The 14,207-nt window shown below is 37.6% G+C and overlaps 1 protein-coding gene across 1 annotated transcript in view; it reads right to left on the bottom strand.

Annotated features, from left to right (window-relative positions):
- Positions 1-14,207, bottom strand: part of TRAPPC10 (trafficking protein particle complex 10) — a 42,379-nt gene that overhangs the window by 8,931 nt on the left and 19,241 nt on the right. Inside the window, exons 9-16 of the mRNA XM_027635661.1 lie at positions 13,008-13,122; positions 11,746-11,822; positions 9,258-9,349; positions 8,000-8,140; positions 6,898-7,010; positions 5,346-5,860; positions 1,510-1,651; positions 56-214 (exon numbers count right to left, since the gene is read on the bottom strand). Of these exons, the coding sequence (XP_027491462.1) occupies positions 56-214; positions 1,510-1,651; positions 5,346-5,860; positions 6,898-7,010; positions 8,000-8,140; positions 9,258-9,349; positions 11,746-11,822; positions 13,008-13,122 (1,354 nt within the window). The remainder of the gene's footprint in view (positions 1-55; positions 215-1,509; positions 1,652-5,345; positions 5,861-6,897; positions 7,011-7,999; positions 8,141-9,257; positions 9,350-11,745; positions 11,823-13,007; positions 13,123-14,207) is intronic.

Below are 14,207 nucleotides of genomic sequence, written 5' to 3'. Positions count from 1 at the left end.
TTACTTCAGGATTTTCAGGCTTTTAAGAGTTGTCAATTTTTCCTTCCTTGCTTACCCCTGGTGTTGGAATAGATCACTGCCTTGCTCTCGGGGTGGTACAGGATGGGCATGGCGTCCGCGTTGCTGAGCTGCAAAGTGTCCCCGCTCTTCATGGTGTAGTGACCAGTGGTCACTGTGAACTTCACCTTCTGGGGAATGCCAGCCAAGAGGCTGTCTGGAGCAGAAAGCAGAAACTGTTAGCAGATTCCAGCAGATGGTTACAATGCACTGCTAAGGCTCACTAGCAGACCATTCATCCCACATCAGGATAACTCACAAGTGAGGGGTTTTGGTGTTACACATCACATTAAACCCAGCTCAGATGCCTCTTGTGGGGAAAACAGTGGTTAAACTTGAGTGGCCAAACCCACTGTATCTTGGATGGCTTAGAAGAGCTGGCTCACATCCTGTGTAGCTCTGGCAGCACAGAATTCAGTGAAATACAATAACCCCAAAGAATTCAGTAAACATTTTAAGTTCTCCAGGTTGTAGACAGCTTTGTGTTTTTGCACCTGTGATGCCAGTCACACTCACATGTTATATTTACATAATCAACCTAACAAGAATGCCAGAATGCACAAAGGATCACAACTATCAGTTTCACAGGGCTAGGTATTTTGATTAATGCCCAAATGTCCTTCCATCACCCACACACTGCAAACCCTGTAACTGGAATGACAGCACAAAATGCATATTAACTCCTCAGCTGCCACACTTAATAGCCTGAAAACACAATCACTATTAACTTCCATTTATAAACTTTGATAAACTCTACAGCAAGTAATGTTCTGCTGTCCCTGAAAGCAATGGATGTATTTAGTATTCATTTTAAAAAAGTTTTTATTATCATCTCTAGTAGAGAATACCAGTTCTTACGTATTTCTTGTAAATACCAAAGGGATTGCAGACTCACATTAGGAGGAATTTATTCACAGAAAGGGTGATCAGACATTGGAATGGGCTGCCCAGAGAGGTGTTACCATCCCTGGAGGTGTTTAAGGAAAGACTGGATGTGGCACTTAGTGCCATGGTCTGGCTGACAAGGTGGTGTTCAGCCATAGGTTGGATAATCATCTCAGAGGTCTTTTCCAACCTAATTGACCCTTTGATCACAAACCAACCAAATAATGAGCTCAGTAAAAATATTTAAATATTTAAAAATTTAAATATTCACTTCTAGCCAGTGTGGCAGCTCAAATCACACCTGATATTTAAGTGGCACAACGTGTTCAAATTTATGTTCATCAGTGACACTGCATGTCCAGAACCAAGCACTGGAATGAGTTGTTGAAAATGAGCCATTATTGACAGGGCACGACTAATGGATAATTTGAAAAGCAAGAATATATTTTACACTCGAAACTAAGAGCAGGGAAAAATCTGAGTAATACTCAGGCCAGAAAACACTTTAGTCCCACAGGAGGGCAACAGGAATCATCAAAACAACTCCAGCACAGCAGCTGTACCTACCAGTCATGGGCTCCACTTTCAGCTGGGGCTCCTGGGAATACACGTCGTACTGCACAATCGGGTAAATGTGCAGGAGGACAAACTGTACTTTTCCCACTGAAGTGCACAGCTGCCTGAGTGTGTATGTCCCAGGTTCTTTGGCCTTGGAAGAAAACATTGCAATGGATTTTTTTCAGTTCAGGAAATGCTTCTAGAACAAGCCCTCTCCCAAAGAACAGCTCATGTTTACCAGGTGCTTTGAATTTGTAAAGTAACATGGCAGATTTGTTTTTCTGAGTAAATGAGAAGATTTTCACAAAGGAGCACCTTTTGCCCCATTAAGATACAAGCTCGAGAGTGCTTGCTAATTCAAGAAAAAACAACATTAACTAAAAAGTACTGATAATCAGAAAAACTAACATAGCAGCTCTGCTGTCAATTAGTTATTTTGGGGTGCATTTTGTCTTGTTTCTTGGTTGGTTCCCCCTCCTCCCCCCCCAGGTGCAACACATACATGAAAAAATAATTATATTATGAAGTACTTCTATGATACCTGTCCTTATTTGGCTAATTCATAAAAAAGAATTGTAAAATCCTACAGTTTTTATATAAGGCACACCTTTCAGCTCAAGCTAATGATTTCATACATTCCCCTGAGTGGAAGTTCACAAAAAGTAGTACCTACATTTTTAATTCAAAACTGTTCCCTTACCCTGAAAAATGGGATTCAGGATGGTTTTTTATAATATAAAAAGCACATCTGTAACATCTGCTAGTACATTTATTCTTGATTCTATTTGCTCTTAGCTACTACTGCTAGGGAATGGGAAGTGTTTTCTTTTTTCATGAGCCACTTTACCAAGTGTAATATGTAAATACCAATGCTGGGTATAATTAAATCTAAATAATAAGTCTAGAAGTTAAAGAGAAAAGCTCTAACAACTTAACATTCAAACCTCACACAGTTATTTACATAGCAAATCCTGACTGAAATTCAGTATTATGCATTTTGACATTAAAGCCAATACATTTTGGCCCTTGAACACTTTATAAACAGAAAAGCATGAGTGAAGTCTTTCATGAGATATACACATACTTTAAATCTTACCATGGGGTGGGAATATTGGTCTAAAAAATTCAGACAGTGCCTTCTGATCTCTTTAAAAGCTTGAAAAAAAAATACTGGAAGACTGCTATAAGCATAAATAATGCTGACCATCAGTCTAAGATCTACAGAAAGAATCAAACTCCCTCTGCAACACAGAAGCACAGTCATTCATTCCTGTTTCTGCAGAAGTAGTGCAGTTAAGCATTACTGTAAGAAAATTTAGAAAACAAGCTGTCAGCAGCTTCTATCCTCTGGCCAGCTATGTAATCCAGTAGAAGTGACACAGTATATTACTACAGTGACAATGGATTTTCAGTAAATATTTTGTGAATACTGCAGCTCAGATCTAGAGAAGGTTTCATCATGTTATCTAGTAACACACTGTTGAAATTATAACGTGCTCAGATTTTCCCTTTGAGGACAGGTAAGTCATGCTTTAAATAACCGTGTTGCAGGATTCACCCTGAGCAGTCTTCCCATGCAAAGGTCTTTTCTTCAACAGAAGGTGGGGAAAATAGGAAGTTTTAAGTGTAAGGCTGTCCACCTTCCAGTAGCCACCAGATGCATGGCAGAGCCAGACAAATTTAAAGCTGAGCTCTGTCTAGCTTTTCATCCATATCTCTTCTCCTCTTGTTTCAGATCCCACTAAGCCACAAAGCCTGCTCAGAAAAGTCTCTAACAGCTTTCTTCTAGTAATGCTCCTTCATCCGAAATCCTGTTCTACAGGCATGTTAATTTGTTTTACAGAAAACTACATTTCCAGCCACCGGGGCCTCTGACATGTCCAGATCCCATTAACTTGTCCCAATCCTTTGAAAGGTTGAGAAACCTAAAAAATTTAGGTCACTAGGAAGTTCAAATGACATTATTGCCATTCCACATTGTATCATGAGGGACTTGAGCTCAGCTTCCACCTTGAGATACCTGCTACTGCTTTATGCCCCAGTGCTGGGGGAATGGAAAGGCAGAGTATGTGAGCCTATTGAAAGCTTCACCCTAAACAAAGTTCTATGACAAGATAGAAATTTTAAAAAAAAAAAGAAAAAAGAAAAAAAAAAGGATAAGTTAAAATCTCAGGTGTGGAGCACCTAAATATGCTAAAAATGCTGAAGAAATCTCCTGTCCAGCTCTGTCTAGTTATCAGTTTCTAGGCATCAGGAGTGAATATGTAGACTCTTATTTCGAAATTTGTTTATAAAAGGACAAAAATGGGACCACAGTTAATTTAAACCAATTAGAAAATGCCAAAGCCAGCAGGCATGTAGCATGTGCAAAACACTTTCTCTCTTCACAGCATCCATACTCAACCCAATACAGAGGCTTGATAATGCTCAGAAAATGAAGCAGCTATGAAAAACCTGTCACATTCCTCACTGGCCCATCTCTTGTTAATCACTGATGCTGCACTGAATTTCTCAGTGTTTTCCCACTCAAATTTTCCCTAAACTGATGTTCACTACTGTAGCACTGAGCTCTACAAAATACTTCCCTATGAAGGGTTACAGAGGTGGGCAGGGAAAGTAAAGAAACCCAAAGAAGAGAGCAAGATGATAATTGAGGCCAGAAGCCCCCACTCCTGGAATGCCAAACGAATGGTGAAGTCTCACTTTTGAAAATGCTTGGCATCTCACTTCCTAGGACTAAGTCAGCAGGTAAATGCCTTTCCCATTTCATTAAAACAAGCAAACAAACCACAAAGTGCAAGGCCACAAAGGAGGGGAAGTTAAAAAAAAAATAAATAAATCAAAACCACAAAAACAAGCAAACAAACCAACCCACCACCACAAGCACCAGGACTGGTACTCCGGGCCCACCAATTTCCAATTTACTGTGCACGTGGCAGTAATGCAACGTGAACAGAAGTGATAAGCACTGCTGTCCTTAAATATTCCAGCAATTACTGGGAGTACTCAGCTTGCTGGGGGAAGAATGGGAGGAAACAAGGATTACTCCAAGTATTAAGCTGACTCAGAGTGTATGTGTAAATTGGAAATGGAGGAAGTTTCATATCCAACACTATATGCAGAAGTAGGACTGTAATCTAATTTCTGAGGGTGGCATTTAGAGTGGTAACACTCTATTTTCACATTTGTTCATGCCAATTTAGTCTTCCTATATCAGAGAATCCATATGTTCTTGTCTTCTCCTTTCCTATGTGAATAAGATGACTAATGGGGGAAATTTTAATTCTAACATCTAAATTCAAACATTTGTAGCTGAGCTTAACTTTGTCACACTTTTTGCAGGCAAGTTTATCACATCTATCAAGTGAAAAAGTATTCTGCCACCCTCTGCAGTGAAGAACAGGCTATCAACCAAATTTAACCACACAATCACTTATTAAAGGGCTAGAAAAAGGACTTCCATCAAAATTTTTAGACATTATTCTGAATGAGCTCCACAGTGCAGGCAGACCTCATGAGCAGTACATACATTATATTGTACAGGAATTTATCAGTTTAATTTTTGGCAGCAATAATCGAGATGTTTAAGTTCTGGAAGGCTGACTCAAACTATTTCAAATAGAAGAGTCATCTGTAAATTTCAGCAAAAACACAATAGAATCCTTTCAAGGGATTCTGTGGAATGAAGGTGTAGAACAACAAAAGGAAAGCCATAAGGGGAATGGATCATCCAAGTGCAACAGGAAGCAAGACAGGTACCACCTGCCAGCTCTAAGCTATTCCTCAGCCAGCATTTTTAGTTCTTCTTTCACGAGTGCTACCTTCACCAAACTATAAAAACATACCTGAATACTGAATGTTATTTTGTTGTCCCCTGGTTCCAGTATTAAGTTGCTGCATTTCAACACGTGAGCCCCATCTTCCAAAGTCACCCCTGAGGGCATGTCCAGCGAGCTGCTGCTCTCTTGCCTTCGCAGGAGCATGTGCACGTTTTTGCAGATAATTCCTGCCGTGTTCAAAGAGTTGTCTGAGGGACTCCTTTCATACATTTCATAAAGCTCCAGTGCTGGCAAGTTGTTTCTTGACAAAGGAAAGCCTGCAATTTCATTTGGAAAGCTGATAACGCCGTTGGAAGTTTTGTGCTTCGTGAGCCACTCAGCCGTTTTCCTGTAACTGTTTTTTTCAATGCTGAAGTGAACGTGGATGGCAATCTGATCCACTCGGACAGGGATGGGCATCTGGCTCAGCAAAGTCAACTCAATGGACAACTTTCCACCCACGTGGACAACAGCATTTGGAGGGTCAAAATGTAGAGTTTTCAGTTGTGCGAAGGAGTGCATAGGCAATATAACCTTCTGACCTGGACAGACAAAAAAAAAAGGAATGTTATTATTCTGCAGTGCTGCTGGAGCTCAGCAAATCTTTTCTCTTAAAAAATTTAACCCCTAGAATTAAGTGGATCGACATTTCCCAGTGAATCATTTCACAGCAAATCAATGCTTTAGTATTTTTTATCTTGCATGAGACTTAAAGGTGCTGAGATTTGTTTTCTAACAGTTACTTACACTACAGCTTCAGCTGTTAAAAAGAACTAAATTAAGAGAGATTGTCCAAGCAGAAGTTGAACATTTCACTACTATGGAAAGTGTTCTAGATGAACAGGGTAGCATAAAGTGACAAACTTCCCAGAGCATAAAAATCAAGACCAAGTATAAGTTTAAGAAACTATTAATTGGGCTGGTGCCTTGAGCCAGCAGCTTTACCACACAAGGAGTTTTCATTCTCTTTTCTATGTTCCAAAATCAACATTAAGGCAGTACCAAACCTTTATTAAGAAGCAAGTCTAAAAGAACATATTACGTGTGGTAAATGTCTGCATAAAAATGAACAGTCTTTATATCTAGAGGAGGAATTCCATATGAATTTGGATTATGATTAATATCTGACAAGATAATACTGAAGCAGCATGAAGAATAAAGAGAAGATGGACAAAGTAATAAGCTGCAAGTGGATGGGTACAGATCTAACATCAAAATCCCAGAGGTATCATCACAGAGCTGCCACCTGCATGCCAGCAATGAGAGAGAAATGTAAGTCAGCAACTGAAATAACCCAACATATAATAAATTAAGAGCTGTCAAATCAGAAAAACAAGACTGAAGGAAAACAAAGACTTTGTAGTACTCAGGATGAAAATGTTAATTACTCGTTCATCTTTGACTACTCTTAATTACCACAGTTTTGTAAATGTTTTGGAGATGACATGTAAATAACCACGTTGGTTCAGAAGTTATACACAAGGTAATGAACCCAGTCAGAAAAAGACTCCCAGTCTACTTTCAGGGAACAATCAGATCAGTGCAGCTTAAGTTTTAAGTATTTAAGAAGCAGACTTACCTTGGTTCTCTACTTGCTGATTGGCAAAATCTAGTATTTCTTGGCAAAAGCTTTTACGTTCATCTTCTGTTAAGTGATTATCACCAGCTAATAGGCTGCTTGTTTGAAGATAACTAACAAAGTTAAGGAAACATGAGGTACAAACCTACAACAACGACAAATTTGACTGAAAACAAGACAATTCAAGTACTGCTTTTCTAATCTTTAAAGACAAGACCTGATGTTATCATCACCAAACTCTTCCACTAGGAGAGAATCAATGGAAGATTTACTATCATCTGAGAGCATTGCAGAATCTCAATATTACGTTTGCAGACCTACTAAAAATATGATCCATTATTAACCTGAGCAATCTTCTCCCATCTAAAACGATTAGTGAGCATAGAAAATTCATTATTTGACTATTATAAATGCTGCATGCAAGTTAAAGACCCAGTGACGTGCATTACACTGCCCAACACTTAGCACTAAATAACCTGAGTATTGGATTTTATTCCAGTTTACTTGGCTGAGAATCTGCCAGCTGTTATAGCATCACTTACCATAACTAGGTCGTGAGACATTCTTTAAAATTTTAAGTGCCAGGGATACAAATGATCACTTAAATATTTAGCTAAGAATGCAATATTACTGGCTCAGATTCTTTAAGAGCATTTGCACCGAAGCAGAAAAATTTAAGAGTGTTTAAAAGTGATGTAACAATTTGCAAAGGAGGCCGATATGTATAATGTCTGTCTAGTTCTAAAAACACCCAAACAAACAAAAACTCAGCACAACAGAACAAACCCCAAAATACACTCTGTGGTATCTGCTGAGCTAAAGACAAATTTGACAACTCTCTAGAGCCTAGAGTTTAAAACAGAGAGCAGCAGCCACATGCAAAAAGTGTTAAGTGAACCAGACATTAAAAAAGTAAAAATGAAAAAGTAAATAACCCAACTGTCCCCCAATGAACAGCAACAATAGAAACAAGAAACAGCTCAACTGTCTGATGTTTGGCACTCTTTACTGTTAAATAGAAGTTAGAGATGCATCAGAAAAATAATCCCAAGCATAATTTTCTCCAGTTGTGATTTTTCTGGCTCCGCCTTTCAGAGGATACTTTTCTATCTGCCCGAGGTGTTTCTGACATTCAGCCAGCTGCTTTCTCGTGTGCGTGACGAGCAACGCCCAGCCCTCAGCAAGGTAAGTTTTCAGTGCTCCCTGAAGATAGACTTCTGCCTTCTGTGGGCCCTTCTTCCTCCTTTAAAAATAAAGAAATGAGTAGAAAATATATGAGAACCTTCGCAGCCGTGAAAACTCTCTGCGCCTTTTCTAAAAGGTGACGGGAGAGGAACACTGCCTGTCAGTGCAGGACAAGGTGCAGGGAACTGTTTTGATCTTTATTTTGCTGGTAACTATGGGTCTACCTTTATGCAATGCACTTAAGCAAGTAGAACTGTAATCAATGTCAATGAAAGGCTTCATATATAGATCTATCCCAAGTCAGAGCAAATGAGACAAAAGCCATCTCAAGCTTCTGACAGTGAACTAAAACTATGCTTACTCAAAAATTTTGAGGCAGAAAAGATGCTTCAATGAAAATATCATTTTATCACCAAGCAGCAATTTCATGGTAGCCTTCAAACCTAACATTATTCCTTCCCCCAGGTGAAAATTTAAGTTAATTCAGCAGAATTTGTTGCAACTAGAAGATCAGACTGCTTTAGTGAACGTAGGTGAGAAGCATACCCAAACACATTTTCCCAAAAAACACTTAGAAGTCCCAAATTCTTCTGAATTAGAAAAATAAAATGAAACAGAAAAGCAATGCAGGAGGTTTCCTCAGTGGATTTTAACAGGGATAAACACAAAAAATATATTTGGAAATTAGGAGTTACTAGGCTTCACATTGTAGGAAACAGACATTTTTGCAATTGTAATCTCAAATATGAAACTGATAACTCTCCAAAAACATGTTTTCTGGCTTTCTTAGGTATATACAGATACAAATGTAGTTAAGGTAACCCTGCATTTACTATAGTCTGCTTCCTAATGTGGCTTCTGTCTTGTTTGAAAGTTTATAGTTATTGCTTTCCCACCACACCCTATTGCTCTTTTCTCCCTAGAAGAAGAAAGAATCAGGCTAAAGAACATGGGGCAATTAAAGGTAAAAGTTCAAAATCATGAGGTGATATAAATAAATTGCTAGTACTATTTTTCTTTTTTTTTTAACCAAAATACAGCCTGAAAACAGGGGTTGTTTGCATTTTAAAAAATACTTTTTACAACTCCTGTTCAAATACTGTGTATTTTCCTCAGGGATAATATTCAGACTTTTCAGAGCTAGTGCATTTAAGACATTTTAAACATTCACTTACATATAGAACTCTGCCAAGTCCTTTCCCACAAGCTTAGCTGAGCGAATTCTTCCAATATTTGTGTACATTTCAATGGTGGCATGGGACAGATCCTGTTTAAAAGAAAAGAAACTATTATAAGCTTTATGTATTTTTAGTAGCTATATGGTATTTCACACAATCTCATACCCAGTTAACTAAATTACTACAAAAAAATGCCCCGAATGAGTCACATTTGCCCTGAGCACACAATACAGAGCAGTTTGTAACAGGTCACCTTCATGTTTTCTACAGCTGGTCATTATCCCATAGCTGTATTGTAAGTAGCAGAAGTAAAAAAAAACCTATTAAAATCAGATAAGGCAAGTCAAACCCACCAAAATAATAGCTGAGAAGCAGTTCCAAGCACTTATTTACATTTGAATGCTCCTGTCTCTTTTTGGAAAGCACCTATTTCTCAGCAACTATCTGCCATTAGATTATCATTGCAGGATTTTGTGGTGTATCATTCCAGGATACATCACAGCAGAACATATTTACAACAATATTAGAGCTTTCCCCAGAGCCTCACAACTAATACTTCCAAACCAAATCAACCACATACAGAACATGGTACATGATTCTTTCACTAAATCTGCACATATTGCCATTAGGTAATTGGAAGTAAATTGTATTTAAACATACAATTAAATGCAAAACACTAAGCTTATAATCACAATAATTGTTTTCACAAGAGTGCCTTAAAGGAATTTTGCTTGCAGTTATGCAATCCCAAATTGAAGTTTATCACTCATCTTTAAGCTTAACCACACAGCATCTATATGTCACCTCCCTCACCTTGCCCTAAGCTTGTAATAACAGCAGCAAACCCTTCTCACAAAATCAGTAGTTACAATGCACACTGTATTCAACCATCAAACTTTTTCCTCAAATAATCGCTGGCCAGATAAATAAAAACACATCACATTTTGACAGGACAAGGGGGAATGGCTTCAAACTAGAGAAAGTAGGTTTAGGTCAGGTATTAGGAAGAAAATCCTTACTGTGAGGCACTGGAACAGGTTGCCCAGAGAAGTTGTGGTTGCCCCATCCTTGGAATTGTTCAAAGCCAGGTTGGACAGGGCTTGGAGCAACCTGGTCTAGAGGAAGGTGTCCCTGCCCATGGCAGGGGGTTGGAATGGGATGATCTTTAAGGTCCCTTCCATCCCAAACCATTCTGTAATTCTATGATCATTTTTATAAACCTGCAGCCTCTTCTGACTATCAGCAACCTTCCAGAGAAGGTCATTCTCCTTCACTTAGTGTGTTAAGAAATACTCTATCCTTCAAAACCAATTCCTTAAAAGCTTCCCACACCCTAAATATTTTGCAGAGTACCTATCAGAAAACATCTATTCCTATGGGCAGGAAAATTACCCAAAATGAGCTCCTTCTCAGAAACATTTTACATGTATTTTGTGCAAAGCCTAGAAAAATCACTTCTTCTTCATTTAAGAACTCACAATAATATCCTACAGTGACTTATGAGATCGATCCTTAACAGATTAGTATAACCAGAGAAGTCTTTGACACTAGCTACATATACAAATGAAAAGCTATGTTTCCCCAAAATTAAGGTACAAGCCAACATGCTTGTAGAAGTTTTGAGAGTCTTAAAAAAAGATTCTGAGGTTGTTGCATAAGACCAGCCATTGAATGAGAACAAAGCCTTTTCTGGTAATAAAAGCTCATCACTTCTTGCTTTCAACATCTCTGAAAAGTTGTATTTTACTTTCCAGAATCATTAAAATTTTAAATGCAAATAAATTATCTTAGCTGTGCCTGGAAATGATAACTAATTCTATGTTCTTCTCCACTGAATAAATGGATATAATATAATATAATCAATATTAATAACAGCAGTAAGTATAATATTAAGTGTTAAATACTAAACAAAACCCAATCATTTATAGTGTATCGGATATCTGAATTTCTGTTGTATAAAACTGCAGCCACAAATAGAAACAGAAATGCCACTTTTTCCACTGATGTCCCACAGTCAATATGAAAAAAAAAATAAATCAGCAGTATAACTGTAACCATGTAACACCCATTGCAAGATGCAAGCTTAAAGCATTTAAAAGGAAGCTGAAGTAGCTGAAGTCACACATCAATATTCCTCTGGGAAAAAATCAGTTAATTCTGAATTTGGGATAGAAGAATATGATAGCCATGACATTGGCTTTTTTAATATCTAAGTACACATACTTACAGATAATAACCTCTAGCTCAGAACTGTAAATATTAAAGTTAATGCAAATATTTGAAACTTGGGGCCTGTACAGGGTTCTGACTGTAAAACAAATCAGCCTTGTTGCCTTCAGTGTGCAAGGAATAACCTTTGATACCAAAATATGGAAAGAGAGATTTATGTTCTCAATGTATCTTCTCAGGTCTGAAAATTTTAGCCCTGTTCCATCTACAATGTAAGCACACAAAACTAATACAAATAAGCAAAAGTCATACTTACTAAGTAGTGTTTTTCAAAAGCTTCTACAGATGATAAGGCCTCTTTAAGTTTCTTGTAAGGGCTCTGTGATGCATTGGCTTTAGAAGAAAGCAAAGCAAGAGATGTCACTTACAAATACATTCTTAGAACAGCCTGCCTGCATCCCACCCCACCCCATCCCTGCTTTTTCTTCAGTACAAAGTGGAGAGAAAACTTAAAATTAATTTTATGTGGAAATGTCACTAACACTTTGAAACAGACCATGAGTTTCTTTTCCCCAGGCTCTAAAAAAAAAAGATCAAGAAAGGCTGTTCCAAGTGTACATGTGAGTGATGTTCAGGGCAGCAGGGTAAAGGCAAGCAGCAACACAGTAACTGCACTAAATTCTCCACGTTTCTTCAATGTACAGCACACAGTTCCACTTAAATACCATATCATGGCAAAAATAATACTCTCACAACTCCCCACTGCTGGATTTATAAATCAGCATCACAGAAGTATACTGTAATTTAGAGACATTTTACTACTTTAACCAATGTACTTCAAAGGAAAATGGTTAACAAGACCAAGGTTTTTTCTGAAGTAGCTTGCTCAGTTTATAGGTCTTTGCCAGACTAAATACATATCAATATTTTAGAAGAAAAAAGCCCCCAATTTAAATAACAACAACAGGCACCATAGCACTGAATTAAGACTCATCATACCTCCAAAGCAAGTGAAGCACCAACTTGTCAGCTAATGCTTCAAAGATACTAACTGTTGTAGCATATTTAACATCTGAAAGCTTCTTCCCATCAGAAATATCTTGGAGAGTGACAAAATCCCCAAGGAGTAAATAAATGTTATTGTTCAGCCACTCAATACCACTTAAATAATATCACTTTGTAGCTCCAGCTGCAGGTTATGTATTTGCATCAGATCAAGGATGCTCCATTTGTTTTTCAAATAATTTCATTTTAAATACTCGTCTGAAAGTATTAAAACCTTAATTCAGATCTGGCACTGTTCAAGACCATTTACCTAAATGCTGGTAAATGGAGCATTAATGGAAAAACTTGTACTTTCAACAGTAACAATGCATTGATAATTTAAAACAGTAGACACACATTAGAACTTTATCTCTTACAAATTCCTTTATCAATGTGTGTGTGTATATATATATATATATATATATATATATATATATATATATATAGGTATATCTGGAAATTCTTATTACTAATGTATTTATATGCTATGCATTTGAGACAATGTCAGTTCTTGGAAGGAATTCCTGGCAGTACCTGTTTCAGGCCGTTCTGCTCCCAGCCCTGCTAAAAGATCCACAGTTCTGTTAAGGTCTTCTGAATTGGGTCCCTTCTCTGACACAAGTCCACACAGGTAACCCAGAGATTTTAACTACAAGAAAAACCACATGCTTGCTTTCAATAGGCTATAAAAGCAACAAAAAACTCCTTTTATTCTATTACATCATTCCTACAATACATTTCCATTGCTTTCATATTATGCTGCCTGTAGGGTCTGTGTTAAAGTTGCTTCATGGGGGGAAAGTAGAGAAGCTTTCAAAAGTAACTGTTATTCTCAAAGTAGAAATTAATTTATTAAAGAATTAAATTGCATGTAAGTTACTGACTCAAATACTGGAACATGTGCACATACACACATGTTCCTATATGCATAACATCTAAGCTGAATAAATCCTTCTGTTTTTCCACATAAAGATAGACAGAGCTTGAGATGTTTGGCAGTTATGACAAGGATTACTTCTAATATCTGTATATGCATTTTTGAAAGCTATATAACCAAAAAATGCAGGCAGTCTCCAGTATACTGAGATTAGACAGCTTGCAAATTCACCTCAAGTATTGTATTCAGGTGAAAACCTTCCTGAAAAAGAGATTAGCACAGCTAACAGTGTTAACAGAGTTAAATACCATAAAACCCCTTGCAGACAGCAGCTGGTTCTCCTGACACACAGGAGGCAGAAGAGGATACTGTCTTAAAGAAGTTCAGATCTATTGGCCATTTGGTTAATTCACTCAGAATAATCAACTACAAAGATAAGCCCATAAAAGAATGAAGGTCTCAGTTTGTCATTACACCATAAAAAATGGGGATGGACATGAACTTTTTTTTTAATTTATTTTAAGCTCCACTTGATTTTGTCACTAGTTGCTCAATGTCTTTCATTCAGTCTGTTCCACCTTACTGCTATTCATTATCCTAAAATCATTCCCTTTACCCTTTGTGTTAGAAAAATGATGAATGGGAGGAACATTTCCAGCTCTGATACATCTCTTCCATAGAAACATCTAAGAAGCATGGGAAGAATCTGATGCAGCCATTGCCACTTCAAACAATCCTTTGCTTCCTTTATTCTGATCACACCCCAACCCTTTTTCTATATTTAAAAAATAACTCTTCAAGGTGAAATTGTCTTTCTCTGCTTTTGCAATAAGACAAGGACCTCCTAGGGTCAGTTA

The sequence above is a fragment of the Corapipo altera genome, unplaced genomic scaffold (assembly GCF_003945725.1).
Source record: "Corapipo altera isolate COAL_440 unplaced genomic scaffold, ASM394572v1 0, whole genome shotgun sequence".
Lineage (NCBI taxonomy): Eukaryota > Metazoa > Chordata > Aves > Passeriformes > Pipridae > Corapipo > Corapipo altera.
This window is presented reverse-complemented; position numbering and strand designations above follow the sequence as displayed.